Consider the following 27,248-nt stretch of genomic DNA (forward strand, 5'->3'; position numbering starts at 1 on the left):
TCAAAATGAACGTAGTAAATTACATTAACATCTAACTAGAAATATATTCCTAACAAGCAAAATCCTATCATCATTTAGTATACCAAACATAAATAAATATAATATTTTGTACCATGTGAAAAATCCTAATGCCTCGTTACAACTCAATTCAGTGGACACTCATTCCCATACTTGCTTCAATAAAAGAATGAAGAGAATAGTCCTACTTGACTCAGCAATACCACCTTGCCGTGGGTCCAAGGAATTGTATTCATGTTGATGTAAAATGAGAAATAGGAAGAGGGGGAAGAGAGAAAAAAAGGAAAAGAAAGGTTAAAATTCTTATTTAATAATATTTAAAAGTTGAATATAAATAAAAACATAACTTTATTTATAAAACTCTAAAAATAATAAAATAATAATTTAAATTTAAATCTCAAATTCTAAATATAAATATAATCATAAAGATATTGATATATAAGATAACAATAAAATAAATAATAAATCTTGATCATAATAGATAAAATCATTATTCAAACATCTCTAACAGATAACCATAATATCCCAAATTAAACATTAATTATATTTCACCCCATATTATATCATTTTTCCCTTACTGAAAAACTCGACTCCTGACGAGTTAAAATTAAGGCACAAGTCCAAGAAGGAAAGGGAGGGATAAATTTTAGCAGAGTGCTCAAATCTAGAAACCCTTTCCAACAGGTAAGATATTGAAAAAGCAAACTCTAGTAAGAGCAAACAACTTGATATAGGCGAGCATTTGGAAATCTTTTCCAACAAGTTAGGTAGCAAAAGAACAAGCTCTAATAAGAGTGAGTAGTTTAACTATTCAGAATCTTTAGAAAACCTTTCTAATAAATAAGGTATTGCTAGATTTGACCATTAAACAATGAAGTGACTTTGGGAGATGTAGCTTGCAAATAAGGAATAACTGTAGCATGATGAGATTGATCTTTGCCAAGAACAATTTGAGAAAGAGCCACTTATACTAGTGTATAATGGACTGCTTGATCATTGTTTGGAGAATCTTCTATTGGTAAAGAAGAAGCTTTTATCACCGTTGGATCGCTTGATACTTGTTCTTCAATTCATCGACTATCTTCTTAATCTCATATATTGCTTTCTTAACTTTACTACAATCCCTTCTAAGCTTGTCAAAATAACAATTCTATATACTGAAAGTGATAAAATTTAACTATAATGTAGTCTATGTCCTCCTGAAAGTACTCATGTCAGTATTGGTCTTCATACTCATATCACTTATGATTAGCATACTCCGATTGAATATAGCAATGCTCATAATTATCACAATACATCTACTTGTGTGCCCATATTGTTACTCTTCATAACTATATTAATAACTTTCTCGCAAATAAGTACCTTTTAACGGATAAGCATATTATTATTGATATTTATTGCATATGTACTATTGAGTATAATCCTTTTATTATTGAGCATATTGTGATATATTTGTATATTCACATTGAAAATCTAAATTTGTGTGTACACTATAGCTTATATTAACAATTAAGCATCATAACAATTTTTTTTCTCTTTCTTTCTATACTTCTTTCTTTTTCCTTTTCCCTTTTTTTTATTTTTCTCTCTATTTTTTTAAAACAAAAACTCAAATAAATAAAAATAAAAAATTACTCAAAATGTCACAAACATATAAAAAAATTACAAATCTCCAAGATCTAATGACAAGCAAACTTGTAAAAGGTGATAAAAATACTCCAGTATCATCTAAAAGTGAGTTCATTATCCCTTGTTTGGACCTTAAATTTTAATAAAAAAGTTATACTTTTAAATGAAATTGACAATAAAAGTGTGATGAAAACTTAACTCTAGCACTAAATCGAGAAAGAAATAGAGGGGGAAGAGAGTGAAAGGAAGGTGGAAGATGAAACTCTTAAAAACGGTGAAGACAAGTTTTTCTCAAAACCATAAAAGTCAAAAAAGTCAGGGAAATCCCCTCATCCGCAGATTGGAGATCAAGGGTCTTTCCAGGAGGCTCGGGTGAGGGGTGTGATGAATAGAGATTTCCCACCAGCAGCTTCTCCGATCACTTTACTTCTTCGGGCGCCGGATCTTAAGGGGAAATGCCCAGATCCATATTCTATTATATAAGATACGGATTTCAGGTAGTGAGAGATCCGAGCTGGGCAGAGCAAGTCCTCACTTATTTAATAATATTTAAAAACTAAAAATAAATAAAAAACATAGCTCTATTTATAAAGTTATGAAAATAATAAAATAATAATTTAATTTCAAATTTCAAATCCTAAATTTAAATATAATCCTAAAGACACTGGATAACAATAAAATAAATAATAAATCCTAATTTTAATGGATAAAACTCTTATTCAAATATTCCAAATATCTTAAATTAAACTTTAATTATATTTTATCTCAAATTACACCACGTGCCCTGTCTAAGATATCAACGGTCTATTTTATATACATGCCATTCACTCTCTTGAAATAAATGGAATAGACAGCTGAAATCTTGTGCAACACAAGATTGAAACCTTTAAACTACATGAAAACTGATCTAAAAAGAAACATCTGATCAACGTGATCATGATATGATTCCATTAACATCTGACGCGGCCAGCCAAACATTCTTTGTGCTGCAGCTTCCTTGCCCATGGAGATTCTGGAAATAACTAAGAAACTGTATATAACAAACCCTTGTTGGACAAGTCACTTATGTACCACATTAAATGTCAATAAGCGATTATATTAGCCCCTGATCTCAACAAATTTATTCTCAGATGGATACTTGAATTCATTTATAGGATACAAGTATACGCACACAAACACCATCTAACCCAAGGTCTTCACTTTGTTTTTTTAACTACCTACTAACTCACCATATGCTCTCACCTCGCGTTGCTGTTACTCTTCACCAAGGCAATCGCCATGCCAACAGCCAACCTGAAAAAGCCTCAAAACAATAGCCCAAACTGCAGACTATTTGTTGGAACTAAAGGTTTAATAGAAATAAAATTCAATCTGTACCTAAAGAATGAGAATTTCATACAATTTAGATAAGACCAAAGGGGGGAGAATCTCCAATAAGTAGAAAATGAAATATTCATATCATCATAAAAGAGTTTTACAAAGATTATATAGCATGCAACTGCAATCCTACAGTTAAGTGACAGCAAAATAAACTAATCTCCTAATTAATTGACCACTCAGCATATTAGGATAGGAATCTTAAACTGCAACTATGTAAAGTAGACAAGCAGAGGATAGAAGTTATTCAACATGTATAACTTCCTTATCAACAGAATCCATCTTTGGATTTGGGCTTGTGCGCTTTTGCGCCTTTTATATACTAAGAAGGGCCTGCTATCACTATTCAATATTCTATGATTGAATAGCGAGGTGAAAAAGAACTCGGTAAGTCGAACAGAGCAACCAGAGTGGAGCTCTCTCACTGCAGACCATTAGCAGTGAATCTGGAAATTCAGGTACAGATGAATTCATCTTTTATCACACTTGGAAAATTAAGAAAACCATAATCTTGCACCAAATTAGAGCAGAGACATGATTTCTCCTTGTAAATAAGTTCGATTGAATCATTCATGATTCAAAAAGGGACTTAAGATTCTAAATATAATAAGCAGCCCTAACATATTAAGAAATATTATCCATTTCCCACTTCTATTTGAGGTTTCTCCATGTTGCTACAGATATGCATAATCAAAAAATTCACAACAATGGGATCGAGGAGAAAGCAAGGAAAGCATTATCAGATCCTTGTTCTTCTTTGTTTCTTCCCCACCTCTGAATCTAATCACTTTTAACTTCTTATGATTCTGGCAGTGCAATGAATTACTAAGGACCTACATGGCAATCAATATGAGCCCAAGTGGCAATCATCTGCTGCTGAACAGGGTGATTTTTCAACTTTGCCAGCATTCCCCAATCATCTATTCAGATATCCATATATTCAAAATAAGCACCAAATAAGTGAGCAATCAAATTGCATATTACCTGCTTCAGCCACGGGCCTTGTCAGCTGAACTGCTTTAGCAGTTATCTGCTTGGATGTGAGTTCTGCGAATAGCAGTTTCTGTCCATCTTTTGTTAATAACCATGAACTTTGGGTCGATGCCTGTCAACAACCGGGGGTAATATGTGGACGCAAGCATCTAGTTGCATATTTCTGAAACTTCAGAAAGAGAATTGCCAGAACTGATGTCCATGCAATGGTTTATGAAAGAGTTATAATAAGTAATTTTCTCCAGTCTTCACTGCATTAATGTGATTTTCTCTGAAACAATCTATATTCTATATGTAATATAAAATCTATATAAAGCATCAGTGTAATAGTACGACTTGCCTCTGAGTCCGCATAATGCACAGCCCCACAGTCCAGTTATTATAAGAATACCATCAGAAGCCATACCCCCCCCTGGGGGGGGGCACCAAGAAATGAATATTGGAAATCATGTCAAGCATAACAAACAAACTTTAACTTCAATATTTTAGATAACAGAAATGGATTTATTCAAGACATTAATATACATTAATGAGGAATTTACAACACTGATTTGAACCAAACAAAGAGGTGGGTGATTCTTGGCCATGGATAAAAAGAAAAAACCCTACAAAAGCCAAGGAAGGACAATAAAAGCCAAATTACTCAGCAACAAATCATGTGGAATGTGAAATTTCAACAAACAAGAAAACCTCAATTGCATGGTCATTAGCATGCTCCTCTTAATGCAGAACTAATGAGCATCCACAATGTTCCTGAATGCATCGGATATAGCAGCTCTTAACATCATAATTCCGTTCACCAAGCTGGATAACAGTGAAGCTTCTCTTTTTCCTATAGAAGAAGAAGATCAAGTACTATTCTTAATTACTCTGGTAAAACAAAATAATCACAATTGAAATATGAAATTAGTCACTCATTCCGTAATACGTACTTCAGTGCAGGAGAACACTGTTAAAATTGAACATCAACAATTATAATTCATGCAAGAATAAAAAAATATCAGTTAAAAATTCACCACCAGCAAATATTACTTGATACAAGAGAAGGCAACTAGAAAAAGATTTAATGCTATTTGATGATGACAAAAACCTAAAGCATTTGTGCTGCCACAGTTTAGTGATGAATACAATTTTCTGACTTCCAGCTGATTTGATGTGAATCATTTTGAATCTTCATCTCATACAAGTATAACAAGTTTAATTCAAAGCCTTTTGCATGGCACAGCTAAAAACATAAAAAGATTTTATCTCTGTATGGTTGCAAATCTGCACACTTTTTACAAGTCTATAAAATTATCTCTACCCTATGTAGTGTTAGTTGCTAACATTTGTTGGGAGTCATGACCATAGCAGAATATCAAGGCAAATGCTAAAATTGCATTTACAAATTCAAAGCAGACATGGAAATCCTGTCTAAAAGAATATCACAACCAGTTGCATAATGATGAGTTTGCAGAGACTCCCAGCAACAAATAAAAAATGTTAACGCTCAACATGTTTAATAAGATTATAGAATTCAACAGGAATGAAACTTTTTTCAGGCCTCTAATGCATTCATAAACAATATACAACAAGGTCATTTGCGCATAAATTCCATAACTATAACTAAATTTCCATAATTACTGACTAGTTAACCAGATTATCAGCACTATTTTTCGAAGTATCACTGCACTTTCCATACATTAACCCCAGCATGGTTTAGATATGTCAAGGTAAATAAATAGCCACTCAATAGGGGAAAAAATAAATTAAATATAAATGCATCTTGTCCCTTGAAATTGTCTTGTTGGTTTTCACAGACTTTAGGCTTACTTTGCTTGTAATTCCAGAAGTTTCCCAAAATGTACTTAATCCTGATTACACATAATTACCACATCCCAATCTGCAGCTACAATTTCAATACATTACCTTTGCCAAAAAAATTCATGTCATTACTCATAAGTAGAGTTTTAGATGACAGCATCAATACAGTTCATAATTTTAATGACGACATTGAGGAAATCAACATGATATTGACTTTGTCTAATCTAAATCTAATGAAACCCCAAATGGACATGTCCAAATCTAAACTTACAAAAACTAACTTTGCATGCTAATTTAATGTTGTGTCAGTGTGTTAATATCTTAGCATTGAATAAAAAAATATTTATTGTCATCAACATGATTTGCATTTAAAGCAAGACATAGGGTTGTACATCTGCTTCCCCCGACATCTGCAAGTGAATACTCAAAGACAAAACACTACTTCAAGTATCAGCAAAATCAAGCATCATGTGGTTAAAAGAAAGCATCAAAGACGATTTCAATAGATGTTAATTTGTTATTGATATTCAATTGCAATCAATCTTCTGATTCTAAAATACATGCAGAGCGATCCTGTAACTCTTGTACATGTGATTGTACCTTGTCCCAGCAACACAACAGTATCTCTGCAAAACTTTCTTAGTTTTCCTTCTCATTGGCTGTAAAGTGGACAACAAGCTTGAAATCTCTACTGATCACAAATACAGCCAACTCCAATGCTAAAGATACAACAGAGAAACCAGTCCCCGGCATTTAATTTGATTGTACACGTGGCTGCAGTTAAATAGATGTTGATCTATCCAGGCCTGCAAATGGCAGGTACAAGACATTCTGCAGCTCAACTACCAGTGTATCACCCTGGAAGAGTTAGGTTTTATAATTTAGGGGGTCAAATGGTTCGTCTTGGCAATGAGAACTTATTGAGTGCACTGATGATTGCCAGCCACGGCCAAGCCAAAAGAACCAGAAAAATCAGACCAGCCTTTGCTTGGACAAGTCTTCATAAAAGAGCTATTCATCAAATCCATGCATAGAAATCTTCTCCAATAGCAATGGAAAATCTTCTCCAAGTTGCCTTGGATTCAGCTCCATCGCAGATCTTAAATCAAGCAGAGATACCGAGTGTGATAGTGGCATCATGTGTTCAGGAACAACTTCTGATGCTCCACCCACACTCTGTGCGTGTAAATGATTACTTGACCACATACCATTGATTACCTTGCCCTGAATCTGCTGTTTTTGAACAGAGAGCTTCCTCAGCTCATTAGTAGACCTAGCCCCCACTAAATTAACACAGGATGTGATCAATCGCTTCAGGTAAACATCCAACATACTATTCAACATATGGGCACATTCCATAGAGACACCCCCAAGACCCTGTACTGCAGCAATCTGCTCCATGCGCCTTCTCAAGGTATCAGTGTCAGACAACCTACCACTATCATAACAACTAACATAATCACCAGTACTGGCCACTGGTAAGGCTTTGCGGGCCCCACCCACACTTGCTGGGCAATATGGAATCCCTAGTGGAGCTAATAGGGGTCTCCTAGGTAAGTAGTTTGACTGCTCCACTTCTTCCCCATCTTCAATTAAAGCTTCAGCCATGCCTTTTCCATGTGTTAATGTTTTATTAGCAGGTTGCTGAACAGCATCTCCACTTTCATCTTCAGGTAACTCAGCAACAGCTTGAAGTTGTACTGGTCTTTGATAATCACATGGAGTGGGAGTCCTGTTCTCCATATCACCCTTACTACCACTGTCTTCTGTACCTAGTGATTGATGAGAAACAGAATCAACCTTCCCATTTGGTCCAAGAGGGCTTGGTCTATCTCTATGCTTCCTCTCACGTATTCCAGTCCTCATCTTACGTGGCGATACTGGTAAAACCCCATTTGACCAAATAGGTGCATTTTGATTGTGATTCTGTAAAGTGACGCCATTTGATTCATGCCCATCTTCTCTACCAGGAGATATGCTGGTAACATGTGATCCAAACCTTGGGGGGGCAGATGGTTGGATTGGCGGTGGGGTCTTGGCTTGGCATGCATTCCTCAGCATTGATCTGAAAAGGTGATTGTGCAACGGAACATTCTCCCTCCCAAGTATCCGACTGCAAAGATTGTCAAATTCAGGCTTGCTCAGTTTGTGGCTGATAAACCTTTCCATGTAGTAAAAGTAACGTTTAAACTTGTCAACTCCAACCTTCTTTATCATTTGTGCCTTTACTTCAGCCAAATCAATTCTTGAGCTCTGCCGGGGTTGCATTTCTCAACAAACAGATTCATACACCGCCAACAAAATCACAATATAACCCACCCACCTGTAAACCCAATTTGAGTCAGATTCCAGTTATTTATGTTTCCAAAGAAACCTCCAGTTCCCATCCCCCATATGATTTAAAACATATCAATTACACATAGCTCTGCATAACGGAATGGCCAGATGTATGATCGTCCTAACAACAGTAAATCAGGAGGAACTTCGAACTGGACCGAATAACTGTTTTCTCGAAATAATCCCAAAATTCGCCCGCAAAAACACCATACAATGCAAAATCAAATCTTGCACAGCCGGAACCAAAACCCTAGAGATGGGGCCGAGACGGAACTAGCTGAGTACAGGCCAGATATTCCGCAAATCAAACTTAATTAATTGAATTGTGCGGCAAATCAAAACCTTAAGTTTGAATCACCAAACCAGGGTTGGAAACACCTTGCTTCTCTCGAACATCACAAAACGGGCATTGAATCGCTGCAGCGATTTAAACCCTCATTGTTTCACGAAATTTAAAAGCTTTGAACTTCAAATTCCAAAATTTGAAGTTCAGGAAAGGAGATCAGTGAGCTGGAAAAAAAAATTGAGTTTAATAGGGAGCGAAACCAAAAACGAAAATTGCAAATTGCAACGAAACATAGGACATTGAAAAGCAAGGACTAAAGCTTGCAAGTGTGTGGCGGGAAAACAGGGGCTTATACATTGATCGAACTCTGACCTTGGAGTTGAAGAATTGCATGGAAATCGAAACTCACTCACTGGGTTCGAATCTTGGAAGCTTCGGCTTTGGCTCGCAGTGTATCTAAATGTTTTCCTTCACAAAATTTGATAATTTCCTTTTTTGGTGAAGGATTATTGGGTTGATGATTTGTATTGAGAGCTTGGCTTTGTGTAAGCACGATCGCTGCTGAAGGCTAATCCTAGTACTGTCCTTCTTTGTTTCTTCTTTTTGGTTTCTCTTTCGCACTCGTCGTTCTCGGCGTCCCTCTCCTGGTCTTCCCGTTCCGCTATTAAATTAAAAATTAATAATTAATTGGTGAAATTTTTATTAACATTATAGTTTATCTATTTTCCCCTAATTTACACGTTTTCTTTTCTTTTCTTTTTTTCTTTCTAATTCCCAGTCCTAATGGGTTTCTACTTATAGGTTGTCTTCGTCCTATATTTAGTGGGCGATCTTATTATTTGAAAGCTGTTTTGTTTTCTACAGTTTTTATATACATAAGCCGGAATTTATTTGGACGAGTGACAAGTTGTGGAAAGGAACGATCAGCGTGAACTAATTCATTCTTCCAAGAAAACCAATAATTTTAGAGTATGAATAATAAAACTTTTTACATCTAATTTTAGACAGAGAATGGACGTCAACATGGTTTAGGCTATGAGAAACCGGATCAACGATAGTTAAATGCAAGCATCTTTTTTAATGAATATTTAATATTAGTTTGTTATGTTAAAAATTATTAATTTCTTTTATTAGACCAACTCTCTTAGTTGTCAGTCATAATTTTATTAATATCAATGTCTTATTTTATCCAAAAAAAAAATCAACATCTTGTTTTTAAAAGATTTTAATTCTTTATTGAGCAGGTATTAAATTATATATTTCTATTGACTTGTTTTGAAATATTATTTTGGAAGAATGATAAAAACTACTTGCAAAATATCCAAATGATAAATAGGTCAGCAAAAAGTAATAATTAGTTTTCAATCCTTAGGGGCTTGCTTGGTAGTTTGACTTTTTGAAAAATAACATATTTGCTCTCCCTTAAATAGAAAATAACATCTTGTTTCTATTTCATCTTTAGTGGAGGAAGATGATGATGAGATCAAGTAGAAATTCCAACTAATGAAGCTTTTGTGATGGTTGGACTTAATGTTTTGGTGATAAATTCAACCAACAATTTATTGACCCTTTAATTTTTACCAGAACACTCAAACATTCTTCATTTTCAAAAGAGAGAAGCCCCCTAAAAAAAACAATGACTTTTCTTTCCTTGCAAGATCTTAATACTTCAAAAACTAGATCATGCAAAGTGACAAAGCTTGAGGCCCCACCAATTTGTGGGCTTCCATTTAAAGCGAGATCATCCAATTTATAGTAGATATAATTTATTCCAAAACATTTAGATTCTTTTCAATGAAATCATTTACAAAATAGTCAAAAAGAAAATGATAGAGCACACGTAGCTCCTTTATTAATTATACATTTCTTATTTCTCTTGCTCTCTTCACCCCATCTTATTTTTTAGACCAATTCGAAATGCTTGTATCAATCCAAACATCTTGTAAATGATTTCACATGAAGAAGCCCTGCAGCTTCTATTGTGAAATTAGGAATTACAAGGGTGGGGATCCTCTCGATTTCGTATCATCAATTCTCAACGCACCAATCCTGAATCATTATGTGCAAGAACTTGATTAGTAACATAGTAAGTGAAATTGCCATCAAGGAACCACATTTCGATACTCACATGATCGTAGGTGATATTGGTGGACAATACAACGGGGTCCTTCACCAAATCAAGTAAAATCAAACTTCAAAAGTGATTGGGAATGATGAGCTCGAGTTGTGACAACCATTATTCCTTCCCCAATTACATTAGATGAAGAACGGGTGAATGGCAATGGAGGGGACAAGTGGGAACAAGAGTTGAGAGAGGGGCAAATATATCATTTCTAAAAAACTAATATGACAAACAAGTCCTTGGGGATTGGAAAATAATTATTGCATTTCACAATATTTATTTATTATTTGGATATTTAAAAAGATTTTATTGTCATTTTCAATCCCTATTATTTTTCTCCTCATCTAGAAAATTATAATGTTATCTTCATAGTTCATATTAATTGTTTCTAGGTATGTTCTTTGCAAATGCACATGGTTTCCCAAGTTTTTGTTTCATAAATCCTCTCTTGACAATGACAAGTGATTTTTGTTGGGAGGGGGGTTGCCATGTAAACATTCATGATCTAAAGGTTATAACTAACACGAGATTGAAATTGTGTCAAAAACTGGCTTTGATGATGATATCTTAATATTATGTAACTACATACAATAACAAATCATGTTGTTTATGTGTCAAGAATAGTTCAATGCATTTTCAAATATGTACAATGCATGAAATTTAAAATTTAAAGTTTAAACTAGTTTATTTAAATAAATAAATAGTTAAATGTATAAGCATTACAAGTGTATGTGAAATTATGATGATTATGGTTGTTGTGCATAAAATGATCATGAAATATTGGTCACAAAAATGAATTCAATTAATTAAACAGAATATCTGGGCTAATGTAAAAATGTAAGCTTTATCACTTGGACTTTGTATAACATTGGGTCAACCATAGACACCTCCATGTATGAAGTTAAATTAGGTTAAGATCCGCATAAACCAACAAAAACAAAAACAGATAGAATGAAGGCAAAAGAGTGGTAAAGAAGGATATTTTTTTTCTTGAATGCAAGTTCACAAAGATTTTGTGAGAGAGAGATGCAAATAATTAGATCATGTCAGATTTCATGAGAGATATGCATTTTATAGGCGATGATTAAGAATAACAAGATTTGAATTTTATCAACAAGCTTGATGAGTAGGCATGTTAGCGTATCTATTAGCTTTTTTAGACATGTAATCAAAGGTGATGGTCAAGTCCTTCATGGCAAAATCTCTTATTTTCTTGATAGTTTATGAAAGAATGTGATTATTGGAGAAATTATGTTGAAAGAGTGGAAAAGCTTTTATAGAACCAAAATGATATTGATTTTAGTGAAACACTCATTCCAACAAAGATGAAGCCTTCTTAAGATGTCCAAGAGTTCAGTCATAATGCTGGGTTGATAGTCATAATATTTTGAGAATCCCTTAATTCAATTTTCCTTACCATCTCATATGACATTACTACAAGTAATAACTCCATTATATCAAATGAAACTATCAATGTTCAAGTGAAGATTGTTTTTTATAGGAGACAGGACTTGAGTCAAAAAGTCACATCCTAATAATATTTCATTAAAATATTAACAATTTACTTTTTAATGATATAAATATCACGTAACAATTTGTTACATCCTTATATGTAACCTGTTATCTGATATCAAAAAAATACATGATATTATGCACAGTCATATTTTTTTATCATTTCCTATCACAACGCATGAATTTAATGAAGTAGAGATCCTTGTATCATGTAACCATGCTTTATATAGAGTCAAATTATTTACATTTTAACTAGTACAACCTATTTTTCACATGGTTGTATGTAACTTTACGTGCTTTTAAGTTTTAATGAAGCAACTTATCTAAAAAAATGTCATATTCTTTGAAAGACATGTCTCATGTATGGCATTACATGATTTCACCCTTTAAGAACTCTGAATTATTCTCAAGTCTTGAAGTATCATTTTTATCATAAAATATTTTGTCTGCTCATAATAGATTAGCCCAATAAAAAGATCATAATTTATTGGGCCTTTCAATAGAATCAAATAGAAGGTTCCAAAAATATCATATTCTATAAGCCTAAACTATATAACTGAATAAACCCTCTTTTGTTTATTATAGGTTGGGGATTCTTTCATCTCTTTTGAAATTTCTATCATACTTTTTTTTTGTAGAGAAATTTCTTATCAATGATAGTATAAGATTCATTTTGAATCATATTTAAGAACTTGATACCCACAACTCATTTTTTAAACAAAACTATTGAGAATTTAATTATCATTGATTAATTATTTTGAGATATAACTCTCATTTATTATAAAGTATTATAATTTCTATTTCTAATATTTTAAACACCTTGACGGGGAATTATTTATGATTTTTCAAACATTAAATGTTTAGTTGCGATGAGATTTCCGCCCAAAAGAAAAAACAAACCTTGATGGAATGATGAACACTTGTTTGTTATCCTTATCACTGCCATGCTAGTATTTTCTGTTAATTCAATTTATTTTTTAGGAAAATAAAAAATACATATGAAAATGTAAATGTCAATTAAATAAACAAAATATACTAATTATTATTTAGCCCGTGAGAACATGGTTGACATTTTTATTTCTGATGAAATTAAATATATAATTACTTTGTTTAGATTATGGGCCAAAATTTAATTTAAAACGACGGCCTTTTTTGGCAAATTTGTTTATTAATAAGCGTAACAAAAATGATAATTTTTAAAAATAAAATAGTTCATTTTTAAAGGAGGAGTAGTCATTTTCTAATTCATTTATGAATCACAAATTAGCATGAAAGAAATGATGATTTTCTATTTTTTTTAGAAAAACAAACAGTTTATTAAAAAAAAAGTTAGAAGCCCGTACACACACAGAGCCATAAAAAAACACAAATGGGCACAGCTGAAAGCAACAACATGAACAACATAATAAATAAAAAAAGGCCTCGAAGAATTGCTCCATGAAAAGAACAACCCACATGCAGAATCACGTAGCTGCTAAAATAAGGGAGATCCATGAGCATCATCTGCAGCCATCGCAGGAACAAATTTAAAGCACCATCTCCAAGAGAAAATGCACCAACGAGGTACTGAGAAGAGAACAAGTGGTTCTCAAATTGGCTGTGAAGCCAATCAACACCAATTAACTTTCGACTTCCCAAAGGAATCAACAGCTTCCCGAGGAGTGGCTTCAGATGAAAAGAACTCTGAGGGCCGTGAAGATGTAACCTAAAATCGAGAGAAACAACAGAGCAAGAGAGTAGCTTGAATCAAAGGAGAAGACTGTGACACTACCTATTTCACAGCCATTAAAAACTTACTTGATCATGGTGCTGCCAAGCAAGCTTTTTTGGCAGACAAGCTCGCAAAACCCATATCAGAACCTAAGTCTGAGGTATCTCAAAGGTAGGTGTTGTCCCTCTGGTCAGCTGAGCGTCTTCTAGGGTTACTAGTGGTGCCTGTGTCCGTTGCTGAAGGTAAGGAACCAGGTACTTCAAACCTGTTGGAGGCAAGACTGTTAAAAGCAAGAGAGTCTGAAACTGCGACTCCACCATTGTCGTTGAAACCTAACCATGAGTGTTACATTTTCCAAGGAAAGTGAAAAAACTTCATCCATGCAGGAGTAGCGTTGACCTGAGTCACCGAATCTGAATGTGAATAATAACCCTAGCGTAAGAGAATAAGCTGAAACGTCCTCACAAAAGTAACCCACAAAGTGAGATTGAGGCAAACAGTCGTAGTAACGGCACCAGAAAGTACGGGGACAATTAAATGCAAAGAGAAGCCTGTGATTCTGCTTAAGTCTCTTCTCAAAATGTATTGTCTAATTAGGGGACAATTAAGGTGTGGCAAGACCATGATCGGACAACGAAGTATATGCATGCGAAGTGACACGTTGCATGTGTGATGAATCAAATTGATCAGAATATGATGACTCTTGCGAATGATTAGCAGAAATAAGCTTTGAAGAAGTCATCATACCAACAGTGCCCCTTGCCATTAACTCGGTCTGGCCCAAACAAATGACCTTTATTGACTCAAAATGACCCGAGAAAGTGACCCGGATATCATTTCGGCCCAGTAGAGAAGACATCATGCAAGACGGTGCACCGAGAGCAAACTCCACTGATATTCTCGAAGAAAGAAACTCGGAAAGGATGACCATCATGGGAAAAAAATCATCGAACAAGGAGGAAGGGTAGAAAGACAAGAGATTGAAACTTTAAAATGGAGACCGACATTAGAGAAAAGACAAGATTCATCCAAAGAAATAAGAACTGCTTTTGTTGCCTATGAAAGAAGCAACTGACTCGGAATAATAACTAAGGGGAAGACCAAAGACACGACACCAAACTGAGAAAGAAGGAAAGGGGTTAGAGAAGAAGAAAGATTCATCCTAAGGAAACACAGCAAGAGAAAAGCCTTGTAGTAACCAAACACCTTTATCTAAAACAAAACTAAGATCAAAAGCAGCACCAAAATGGAAGACATAAAAGGGGCCAGAATCCTTGGACAACTTTAATTGAGCCATGAAGATGCCAGTAAACATTAAATAAGGCTTGAATCTTGGAAGTATATAACAAACAGGAATCTAAAAGCTTAAAGACAAGATAGTGACACCAACAGAAAGAAACATGAGAGGAACAATCCCTAGGGAGAAACATTTGAACAAAGAACCAAAAAAACACATAAGGAAAAGAAAAACAAGAAGAAGCAACTATGAAAGAGGACACCAAGAGAAAAAGAATGAGAAAAACCAAAGGAAAAACAGAGGAATCACCAGGAAGCAGCAATAACTGCCGTAAACCTTTAGAGGGAACTCTCCTTCCTCCCGCAACGTTCATTGGTTGAGACTCCCAATGATTTTCTATATTTTAATCGATGATACAACTAAAGTAATAATTTCTTATAATAATCATTGAGGGTAGATATGCGATTTTATAAAAAATTAAAATATCAAACAAATTCGATTAAATAATAATTATCATATTTTGTGATACTTAATTTACATATTTTCAAAGCACTTTATTATTATTCTCTTTTTTTTACAACTAAACTTTATTTCACTTTAAAAAGTTTTTTAATACTTTATTTCAACTCAACTTTATGCTTTATTTAGATGGAAATAAAATATGAGAGAAAAATACATAGGGACAAAACATGATAAAAAAATAGTTTTTTTTGTTTGGATAATAAAAGAAAAATGGAAAAAAATAAAAGTAGAGTGAAAAAAATAGAGTATGAAATCCCTCATATTTGCTCTTCAAAATTTCTCTCTAAAAAAGAAGAGATTTTTAGAGTACATTTTTATTATACTATCTAACTCCTCCTTCTTTCCTTGTATTTGTTTTTCCACTTCACTCAATAGACACTTTTCACAACTATTGTATTAGAGTATATTTAATTTAGGGAAGACAGGAGGAGGTCCCCTCCCATTGCTTGGTTTATGAAAATGGAGGGGAGCCCTCCTCTCCAAATCGTCCCCTTCAAAATTGATGGATGAAGAGGGAAGAGGTAAAATTTTATTATATTGAATTAATATACCTTTATTATAATATGATAATTTAAAAATGTTTTTTTTTTGCTATCATATATCTCTCTACTCAAGTTGTGCTCTTTTTCCTAACTTGCACGGTAATTTTTGTTCCCCTCCTTTTATTTTGTTTTTGATATTCTTCTTTTTTTTGGTGTGTTTTGTTATTTTTTTTATTTTATGTTAATAAACTTACTACTTGCCCATCCATTTAGTTTATAAGCTTTGAATAAATTATTGACAATATATATATAAATTATGAATAATTATATACTTATAATTATATATTAAAAATATTTATAATTATATTTTATTGGGATAAACAATGTTACTTTTACAAGGGTATAGTTTGTCTTAATATATTTATTTTGCCTCCCCCTCCTTCTTGGATCAAATGAGGTATCATCTTTTTCCACCATTAAAACTTTTTTCCTTCATTCCCTCCTCTCAAACTAAACCAAACCTTTAGAACACTGTCCTGTCAAATCATTCCCGCTATCGTTGAGTGCTTTCTTCGAGGTTGCCACAAACAGAGGTCACGAGTCTTGTTGAGGTTCATATGCTGCGCTCTTCAGCTTTAACTTGGATCCAGCTTCAGTCTTTGTCAGGACGCTCACGACATATGGAACTATTCCTTTTATTTTTATAAATATAAATAAATTATATTACACAATTTAAGATATTCAATTTATTCATAATAATTATATCTAAAAATAAAAAAAACTAAAATATTCTGTATTAATTAATATAAAAAGGGTGATTTAATAAATATACAATAAATACTTATTAAAATAAGTTATTTTATTTATAAAAAAATATGAGCTAAAAGTGATATTTTTTTAATAATAAAAAATGGAGGGGGTATTTATCCTTCTTTTCCTCAGTTACTTGTGTATTAACAGTCAAGCATTTTACTCGCAGCTTGTTTCCTTTATTTTTATTTAATATTTATTGACTATTTTAATTTTTTTTTAAAAAAAGAGATTCACATGCTGTACGAAAAGAATGACTGTACAACATTGAGGTTGATGCGTTTCGTTTCTATTTTTTAAACGTAAAATTAACATATTTTTATTAAATTATTCAATATAATAATATGAAAATATATTTTTAACCGAAGGGAAAGTGCAGAAAGAGATACAGTGGATGAATGTCCTGATATGATATATATTTGTTTTTTGGACAATTCTGATATGATACTGGCTGTAAAGAGTACAGATTGTACACGGAGTCGCGGGAGCAGCGGTTATATAACTGAGGATAGTTACTTAACTAACTATAGTTAGTTAAAAGAGACTACGTGATGTTTTTTTGGCCTGAATAAGAGACTACTGGATTACTCTATCATTAACAACTAATTATTATAATTGTTAGGTTGTTTATTCATTTTCTTTTATCTATTCAAATATAAAAAATGATAATATTTTCTTTACGGTTTTCTTTTTCCGCCCTCCTCATTGCCGTCACTGAAAATGCAGAGGGATGGAGGGCGACATTGAAGAATCCCTGAGAAAGAGACCCAAAAAATACCTCTTTTCCGGCGACTCATCTCGCAAGGTCCATCGTGTTTTTTCTTTTTGGCCAAAGCAAGGCCTATCTTGTTAAAGATTAACTCTTTTATTTTTATGCGTTGGCCCCGCATTGACGTTCTCACGTTTTACTATCATGCAATATTTGATTTATGAAATGCTTCTGCCGAAGTGAAAGATATTATGCGACGATAATTCCAATTCAATGAAATTGGTTATGGGATTGATTTACTGAAGGGGATTTCATCGCTTACTTGTGCGTACTGATAAAATGCAACTATCAGCACGAATTTGTCCAAATTAGCTGTATTGTTTGTTGATGTAAAGCTCAGAGTTTCCTCGGCAATTTAAACACAATGCTCGTGTAGGATGATGCTTGATGCAATAGTTGAAACTTCTGGATAATAACCGAAATAATTGAGAAAAGAAAAGGATGTTTGACTACATTTTCTCTCGGAGAACTTCTACCCATCTATTGCTTATGGAATTGTCATTTCATTGATTTTTTTTTTTTTTACTTATTTCTTCAGCTGGCGAAGGGAAACAAGCAAGTGCTTCAACTTCTTTATTCTAATTTTAGAGATTTTAGCTACCTAGCAAACTATGATGTCAGTTTTGGTTTTAGTGCTTGTGTTGCTTGTAATATTGCTTGGCCTCCTATGCAAATTCATAAACCCGCTCCCTCTTGCCTCTCTTATTTTATGTAGTTGCTTGAATCAATCGCTTGCCCTTTTCAGTCCTTTGACCATGCTTGTTTTCTCTTTAATTAATATTATTTTGCCCTCCATGAACTGATATTTCAAACATGTGGAATCATGCAGCAATTTGAACAACTTGCTGGGCGGCCTTACTCAATTATGGGAGAAGTAATAATGATCCACTTCCATAAGTGCTGATTTGGATGATTGTGTGAAAGGAATTTTTTTTATTTCTTTTGATTTCATACAAAGGTCCTTATTGTTGATGATATAGGCTTGTTTAATTGTGAATAAGAAAAATGTAGATAAAGCAGCTTGCCCTGCTCCATTCTCACAGTTTAATACTCATGAGTTTGATTTTAAAACGAAACGGATAAAAATTCTCTAGATGAATAGGTGAGTGCAACAACTCAATCCTGACACCCAACATCATCATAAAAGTAAAACCAATTATCAACATGTCAGCTTGTTAGTCATTTTTGAACAGAAGATGGTTTTTATATGGTTTTTGACTCCCATTGTTCTAATTCAAACCGAAAAGCAGAAAAGAAATGAAATGAAATGTATTAAGATGAAAAGGTTTAATTTTGCTTTTTGTGGATTTGCTTGATCTAGGGAACAGAACCTATGCACCTTACAGGTCTGGTTTAATTGATTGATTGAAACCTTGTGGTGATTTGGGAACCTTATGGATAAAATAAATAGGGGTTTATCTGAAAGTGGTAACATGGATCGTAGTTCCTTTTTTCTTTTAATTTTATTTGGCAAACGATCTTGATACTCCTTGTTGTTGTTGCGTGCTTGATACTACAGGATTCGGTATCTTGAATTTAATCAATAAAAGATGTTGAAATTTCCTTCCATTTACTTTATCTCCTTATTAGTATTTTCAAAATACTAATTGGGTTATGATATTTATCAGAATTTTATGCAAGATGGTGATATTCAATTGGAGACTACAAGAACTAGGTGTAAGTCTCTATTCTCCATCAGCACTGCTTTCTTTATCCAACAGACTCAGAAGATTTTTGTTGTTCCTTCCATGACAGTTGCGAGTTTGCTAAAAAGGCATGGAGACTTGACAGAACGTCTTTCTAGGTATAAAGTAGCCAAAGGTTTCATTTTTTTTAATTCAGTTTATGATATAAGAGTCATCATTGCACCTATCAGAACTGCTGATTTTTTTACATAGAGACAGAACTGTATGAGAGTTTCAGTTTTTGTTCCTTGAATTACTACAGCGTACATAATGTTGGGGACAGGTGTTGACAACAATGTTTTAACTTGTGGTAATGAATGTTGGGATTTAATGAGACAATAAGAGCATAAAGTTAAAGTAGCAAAGATGGGAATACTAAGATGAATGTGTGGGCATCCATGTATGGACAAAATCCGAAACGAGCACATACGGGAAAAGTGGGTGTTGTATCTGTTGAAGGAAAAATAATAAAAAATTGTTTGAGATAGTTTGGACATCTACGAAGAAGACCATGGAAGGTACCTATGAGGATAGTGGAACAGATAATTTTGAACCCTGTCAAGAAGGATAGAGGAAGGCCAAAGAGAACACTTTTGGAAGTTATTGATTGAAACCTCTTAATTGACAATATTTCTAAAAGCTTAATAAATGATAGAGTACAATAGCGTCGTATAATCCATATAGTCAACCCCAATTAGTGGGATAAAATTTGTTGTTGTTGTTGTTGATGCTTGGTGTGGCTATCTTGGGAAAAATGGTAATAACTGCCCTGATTCTCATGGTGCTGTTTTATCCAGAAGATTGAAGAGACAAAAATTGGAATTGGAACCATGGCATACCATCTCTAATAGAAGTTCTCCACTGACACTGTGTTGAATTGTAGATATTTGGAGTGGATGAGATTACCATATATAATTCACACCCTATTGTGAGAATATTTTTGTAATTACCAATAGAGTTATCCCATTTCACCTTGTTTAAAATTTCAATAACAAGAAAGATGAAAAGATTTACCCATACATTCCCCCCCTCAAAAAAAAAAAAAATCTTGACCAAAAACCAGAGATGATAATGATTCCTGAAACCAAATCTATCAATTTTTTTTATAACAACCTCATATACAAGTGAAAACAAAAAATCCATTGTCATATTGGGCTCCTTCACATTTCTGGGGAGCAGGTTGTTCTACTTTCTTTGCTGACCCCCATTTTTGTAGATTAGGCTCTTATGTTGAATTACTTAATAGAGGATGTCCCCATGGTGAAAAATTGGTTGCATCTACATTAAGAAATTAGGGCCTAGAGGAAGTTCAGTTAAGCTGATGGGAGCTGTTTGTTGTAACTGGACTGGTGATGACACGATAGTTTATGTAGAACAAGAACACCATCAGGGATCTCTTCTGTTCTTTTGTTTTCATTTTCTCTGCAAATGCATTTATGTGTTGTGAACATTTTTCTGCTGATTTTCTTCTCGTTTTCTTGATGAGTATCTAGTGCATTAGGCTTAATGTGTTTATTTCAGGTATAGCTCCAGAATGTTCATTGGTTGTTCATGCAGTAGTAATAGACACTTTTGGATGTGTGCTGCATTCACAGGGATTCTGACAAGACAATATTTGAGCATCTGCAGATAGATTTTGAAGTTGCACAGGCTTCCCAAACTGGAGGTAGCTTTAAGTCCAGTGTTGTTTAGATTCTTCTATAGTGGACAGTATCTAGTGCTGCCTGAATTCAACCCCCCCTTCTCTTTCTTGCATATTCTAGCTCAGCAGGAAGTGTGCGTATGTTTATTTATGTCATATTGATTATGATTTCAATGACAAACCAAATCCACGGTTCATAAGCATACTATAAGATTGTTGAAATTACACAATGCTAAATTTTGACGACCTTCAATCAGAGGAAATTTAATTCTGCCAGGATTGGTAAGAGGCAGATTATCCAGACAGGATAAGAAGCTTTATAGCTGTAATGAACAGCAGTCAGTTTGGTCATTGTCTCATTTTGATCCTTTAATTTTCTTCGGATTATTCCACCATGACATTTGAGTTCTGTCTATAGCCTCATTCTGTACTCCAAAGGTTTGTTGTCTCTATCATTAGTTGTCTTATTTATCTGATGAGATAAAATCATGTAACATCTAAAGCGCTCTCTAGTTTTGTTTTATTCACTTGTTTTGTGTGATCACTTTATGTTTCTTTACCAATGGCATGTTATTCTTCTGCTTTGAATATTCTTATTAGTATTGTTATTAATTATTAATTATTTATTTATTTTTAGCTGTAGAGGTATGTTTAGATGGAGAGCAGTGGAATGATGGTCTATTAGCTACATTGAGAGAACAAGTATGACCTGGTTGTTTTGTTGTAACCTTATTTTTCACTTGATTTGAGCTCAATATTGTCCATTGTTATTTGACTTGCACAGTTCACGTTGGACATGATAAAGCTTGACATTTAGGTATATGATGTTTCTGTCAGGTGCATATGGAGGCTGAAAGAAAGGCAATGCCAGGGAATACTAACATATCGCCATGCCCTCAGGAAAAAATCACTTATAAAATTGGAAACAAGGTGATCAATATATAAATGATGATGCTTGATTAGAACAATGTACCTTATAAATGACTAATAAGCTAATCTTATGTTAAGAGGAGAGAGTGATGCTTTGCTGGTAATTGAGATTTTAATTGCAATAAAATCTACAAAATAACCTAGAGAGATAAGCAGATGAGGAGGGCTAGAAGTTTAGTTGTTGACATGGATGGGGTTTAAAATCTTTGCTTACCATTCTCTATTATATAATTTTCCTTGTTTAGTGCAATAGCTGTGTTTGATGAAGGAGTCGTATTAGTTAATAGTTAAGATTTTCCCCAACGATTGGACTTTGTTCTCATTGATAGAATAGAAATAGGATTAGCTACAGCTTACAGATGTGGAAGCTTGTGTTTGATCAACTGTATGAACTCATCCACTAAACCCCCACGTTGGAAACACAAAAAAAAGGTGCTTTGATTTTCTGTTGTATAATTGTGGATGTTGAGCTGTGATACAACAGATGCTACCTTCTGCAGCTGCCTGCTCAAGGTTCAATAGATATAAAACTAAAATGATCGACGGCCTTCTGAAATTGACATTGATAAGATTGAGAAGAGTTGTCTTTGCGTAGATTGGATGCTAGTTTTCCCCCTGATATTGATATCGACAAATAATTATTTAGGAAATAGGAGTGCCAATTTCACCTTTTAACTCGGGGCAAATTGTTGGTATGTACTCATTCTCACTAATGATTTTATTTCTGTACTTATAATTAGTGTCAGAAGTACGTAATATCCTTTAGTTTTTGGAAACAGGTAATTTGCGGTTTGGAAGGAGCAAGGATATGTATACAATATCAGACATCTTTTGCTGGTAAATTTAAATTCTTGACTAACTTATTTACTCCACCTGGCAAGGGGCAAAACTGTCGTGTTATTTAAGTCATAATCTCCCTAACTCCCTTGTCCTTCCATCCCCTTGTATCTTTGTCATTTGCTGATGATATTATCTGTTCATTTGTTGCAGGAGAACCATGTGAAGTGTACCATTGTGTGCTGGAGAGCAAGTCATTTCTTGAAAAGATGACCGTCCTTGAACACACTATTCCATTTTTTCTGCCGTTGCGTGAAGCAGAAAAAGGGTTACTTTCATTGAATGCAATGGTAATGTCATTTTCATGCATCATCTTTGCTGGGTTTATTTTAAACTTTTTTGCTAAGTATTTTTCCTCATAATTTTCTTTCAGAAATTCATAGATCATGTTGGAGATCTTTTGCAGGCGTATGTGGATAGACGGGAACAGGTAGACTGTCCATGAATGTAGCTGTTCAGTTTGATATTTCTGAAACATTAGCATCTGGTCTGCATGATATTTCTATGTGATATGGAGCACAACTTACATTTTTCAGAATTGGAAATGCAAGTGGAAAGGAATGAATGACCTAAATATGAAAAGTTTTTTTTTTTAAAAAAAAAGGCATCAGAACTTGCTGACTTCTACTGATCTGCTTCCATTCAAGAGAAACAGATGTTGGTGTCTAGAAAATAAAAAAGAAACACACACGCACAGAATAATACATAAATATATTATATATATTGGAAGGAGAGAACCCAAATCCCATACAATCAGCCGGTCATGAATGCAAATCTACCTAATCAATAATGGTGTAAAAAAGAGAAACAAAATAAGGAAAAAGCTGAAACAAAAAGAGCCAAATAAAAATAGAAGATGGATCCATATTTTCTGGGATTCATTTGTGGAACCATGCACGAGATTTTTAATTGTGGGATGTCTAAATAACTGATATTAATGGTATATGATTGTCCTTTTTTTTTTTTTCCTTTTTCAACAAACCATGCAGGTACGACTCATAAAGGAACTTTATGGAAATCAAATTGGAGAGTTGTATCATAGCCTTCCTTACCACATGGTTGAATTCGTGCTGGATGATTTTGACTGGTCCGTATGTTGTCATGTCTGATGCTTTGCTCATCTCTCTTTCTTCAGATTCATGGTTATTATTTCTCTAACCAGTTTAACTCTTTGTCCAACTACTCATGGTTGAATGAGAATATGAAACAACAACAACAACAACAACAACAACAAGCTTTATCCTATTAGGTAAAATCGGCTACATAGGTTGTACGATGCCATCATATTCTATTATCAACCAAGCTTTTAGGAATATTGTTAGTTAAGAAAGTCTCATTCAACAACTTTCATAAGTGTTTTCTTTGATAAGTTTTTTACCTTTCTTTACAGGGCTTGAGATTATTCATTTCATTTTTCTCACCGGTGCCTCCCACGGTCTTTTTTGTATATGTGCAAACATCTCAAATGATTTTCTATCATTTTCACCTTAATAGATGCTACATTTACTTTTTCTTGTATGTACTCATTTTGGATTTTATTTTTTTGCAAATGCCTGCACATTCAGCTCAACATTCTCATATTTGCTATTTCAATTTTATGTTCTTGCTGTCCTTTTAAAACATAACATTCATTATCATATAACATAGTTTTATAACAATTGAATAAAACATTTCTTTAAATTTATTAGGTATCTTTGATCACAAGTTACTCCTTAAGCCTTTCTTCATTTAAACCACTTACCTTATATTTTATGTGCAACATACCTATTAATTTTTCCATCATATTGAATAATAACTCCCAAATATTAGAACTTTTCCACTTTAGGTATAATCTGATCTCTCAATCTCACTTTCAAATTACTTTGATTGACCTCTTATCAAAATATAATGCAAATATTTCCTTTTACTTTTACTCAGATGCAAACTCTTTGACTAAGGTCCTCCTTCATAAATCAAATTTGCAATTAGTCCCTTTTCTTGTTTCCACAATAAAAATTATATCATCCGTAATAAGCATGCATTTGGGTTTCCTCTTGAATATGCTCAATCAAAACATCTAGAATTAGGTCAAACAAATAAGGACTTAAAGATGATCACTAATATAATTCAATTTTTATAGAAAAGTCTCTTGTTTCACCGCTCGATGTCCTTATGCTAGTTGTTGCCCCTTCATACACATCTTGTATGGTTCTAATATAGGCAACCTGGATTCCTTTCTTTTCTGAGGCTTATTAGAATACTTCTCTCAGTACACGGATATAAGTTTTTTTCAAATCAATGAAACTCATGCAAATCTTTACATTTGCTTCGATACTTTTCCATTAATCGTGTAAACTGAGAAGTTGGACCCAAAAAAGAAGAAAACTGTGCTAAAGAATTTGTTTCTTTGTGCAGCAAGGTGACAGTCAGTCTTAGATACGCAGATCTCATTTCGGTACTTCCTACAAGGGTTAGTGTGTTAGGATGGCCGATGCACCAGTCCAAGAAAACTACGACTGATGCAGCACTCTTGGGCAGTTACCTTGCTCCGATCCGCCTGGCTTATGCAGAAGATGCCTTACGAACCATGAGTTTACCAGAAGGTGAAGAACATATTACTTTGATTAATTCTAAAACCTAAATTATTTGTGATTTTCGCCAACTAGTTCTTGGGCCTATAATCATGTCATAAAGGGATGGAAGTCATTCTAGTGTAATGAATTTGGATCCTAAATATTTAATCATGCATGTTTGTTATATTCCCTGAGTTCCTTAAAAGTCTTAAAAGGTGATTTTTGGAGGCAGCTTTTGTTGTACTGATATTCTGTGTTTGGTGCTCCCACATGTCAGCATATGCAGAGATTGTGTTAAATCTACCGCAAGCCCTTGAGCAGATGATTTAGCGAAGAGTTCCTTCCTAGAGCTTCCCAGGAATCTGGATTGGATCTGTACAAATCTGATAACTGGCTGAAATTACTCCAAATGGATGCATCTAATATCATTTGTTTGAGAGGGATGTGTAGTGTCATCCATTTTTCCCTTTGTATTTCACCTTATATTTGGCTTCATATTTGAAGGTCTCTTGACATGAGAAGGGGGGAATCACAAATTTGATGTGTGATTAGGCCACTCTCCATTACATATAAATATAGAAGCAGGGTTTCTTGCTCCCTTGCTCTCCCTCGTTACTGTATGTAAGGTGTGGAGTGCGTTTGGCTGGAGGTGGGGAGGCAATAGGATTGTGGAAATGGAAAGGGTGAGATTTTCCTGCGTCGAAGGAATGACATCCCCTTCCATCATTTTGAGAGAAGGTATTCCGTAAGAAAATTGATGGAATGACATCCCATTTCCGTGGGATCCTGGGCAAAATAGTCAATTGCCAATGGAAGGTGATCAATCCATTTTTGAAGAAAGAATATTTCTATGATCTTCCAATCAACATGTCTTGAAAACTGTTCCTAAGTAGTAATAATTTTTTAAAAAAATTGAAACTAAAATAAATATTTTAAGGGAAAGACTAATTTACCCAATTAAATTGTAATATCCAATTAAATCATGACAAATGGATCTTTAATGTGTTGATGAAATTAATAATAAGAATTTATTATAAAATAAATTTATACGAAATTTACATGATTGCCCTTGTTATTTGATTATATTTCCTGGTTTTTATTTTTTCATTTAATTAAACAAAAGTAAAACGATATTCTCAGTCTTTACAATAAACATGAACATAAGTTGTAATATCCCCTTATGCAACAAAGTTAATCCACATTTCTATATCGGTGTTTCCACAAAAATCACTCCTACATATAAACACGGTATAAATGGTTTTTGTGAATGTTCTTTGAATGTCAAAACAGAATCGGCAAAAATGTAATCATTCCACTGAGAAAATGAAATATTAGCCGAAGTAGATATGGTTTCATATAAAACCTGGCAGAAAAGAGATGTATAAAGATTATAGATATTGTGTTTTATTATGTTTAGATTTTTCCATGTGATGCGTTAGAAAAATGACAACATAAAAACATGACTTGAAATAAAAATTGAACCAAACAAACAAACAAAAAAAAGGACCAAACAAAAACCGGCCTCGGTGTTCTGCCATCAGCAGAATATTCGAGCGTTTGGTTGCGTTTTAATATTAATAAAATAGTATTCAATATTTTATTCAGCCCATTATTTATAAACATGTTCGTTTAAACTACGAGAATAATTTGCCCGCTGGAGAAACAGGGATTTGCCTCATTCAGACAAAAGAAAATAAATCGCTCCCTCTATCAACATTTTAAAATATAAAATATTTTGATATAAATAAAATTTTATTAATAATATTTTTTTAATATTAACTTTTTCACATATTATCTCTCATTAATGTTCGTTCATCAATAGAGGATTAAATGAAAGATATTATTAAAAATTTAAATTTTTGTTTTGAAAAAATAAAATTATAAACTGTGTTTAATTTTAGGAAAAATCTTAACAAGGAACCCCTAGAGAAACATATTCACAATTGAGGACTAATGAATTTTAATTTAATACTGCAGTCCGTAAGGTTCTAACT

The 27,248-nt window shown here is 33.6% G+C and overlaps 2 protein-coding genes across 11 annotated transcripts; one reads left to right on the forward strand and one right to left on the reverse strand.

Moving 5' to 3' along the window:
* Positions 1 to 2,382: 2,382 nt before the first annotated feature.
* LOC129302433 (uncharacterized) lies at positions 2,383 to 9,084 on the reverse strand. Of its 3 annotated transcripts, none has more exons than XM_054941316.1 (3): positions 8,857 to 9,084; positions 6,421 to 8,667; positions 2,383 to 4,849 (listed from the first exon to the last, which is right to left on the reverse strand). In XM_054941316.1, exon 2 carries the CDS (start codon positions 8,086 to 8,088, stop codon positions 6,832 to 6,834), a length of 1,257 nt encoding a protein of 418 aa, XP_054797291.1. In that variant the 5' UTR covers positions 8,089 to 8,667; positions 8,857 to 9,084; the 3' UTR covers positions 2,383 to 4,849; positions 6,421 to 6,831. The 3 variants fall into 3 exon arrangements, with proteins under 3 accessions (XP_054797291.1, XP_054797290.1, XP_054797289.1); XM_054941315.1 differs by having other exon boundaries at positions 8,816 to 9,084; XM_054941314.1 differs by having other exon boundaries at positions 2,383 to 2,940; positions 4,009 to 4,849; positions 6,421 to 9,084.
* An 8,425-nt stretch (positions 9,085 to 17,509) lies between these two features.
* On the forward strand, positions 17,510 to 25,874 carry LOC129303134 (uncharacterized). 8 transcript variants are annotated; one of them, XM_054942221.1, is made up of 14 exons: positions 17,510 to 17,644; positions 18,438 to 18,482; positions 19,237 to 19,285; positions 19,364 to 19,412; positions 20,889 to 20,959; positions 21,573 to 21,637; positions 21,773 to 21,865; positions 22,519 to 22,557; positions 22,645 to 22,702; positions 22,856 to 22,992; positions 23,076 to 23,132; positions 23,692 to 23,789; positions 25,097 to 25,284; positions 25,532 to 25,874. In XM_054942221.1, exons 1-14 carry the CDS (start codon positions 17,570 to 17,572, stop codon positions 25,582 to 25,584), a joined length of 1,077 nt encoding a protein of 358 aa, XP_054798196.1. In that variant the 5' UTR covers positions 17,510 to 17,569; the 3' UTR covers positions 25,585 to 25,874. The 8 variants fall into 8 exon arrangements, with proteins under 8 accessions (XP_054798196.1, XP_054798197.1, XP_054798198.1 ...); XM_054942222.1 differs by having other exon boundaries at positions 21,579 to 21,637; XM_054942223.1 differs by having other exon boundaries at positions 19,364 to 19,382.
* Positions 25,875 to 27,248: the final 1,374 nt, after the last annotated feature.

Source organism: Prosopis cineraria, unplaced genomic scaffold (genome assembly GCF_029017545.1).
Source record: "Prosopis cineraria cultivar Desert tree isolate PC_DT_omini unplaced genomic scaffold, ASM2901754v1 PC2, whole genome shotgun sequence".
NCBI classification, from domain to species: Eukaryota; Viridiplantae; Streptophyta; class Magnoliopsida; order Fabales; family Fabaceae; genus Prosopis; species Prosopis cineraria.

Coding starts and splice junctions, on each gene's coding strand:
- LOC129302433 (XM_054941316.1), bottom strand. CDS start 8,088: ATGCAACCCCGGCAGAGCTCAAGAATTGATTTGGCTGAAGTAAAGGCA.
- LOC129303134 (XM_054942221.1), top strand. CDS start 17,570: ATGGAGGGCGACATTGAAGAATCCCTGAGAAAGAGACCCAAAAAATAC. Junction 21,638..21,772: donor TAGCTACATTGAGAGAACAA/GTATGACCTGGT, acceptor TGTTTCTGTCAG/GTGCATATGGAGGCTGAAAG. Junction 22,558..22,644: donor TAACTCGGGGCAAATTGTTG/GTATGTACTCAT, acceptor TTTTGGAAACAG/GTAATTTGCGGTTTGGAAGG.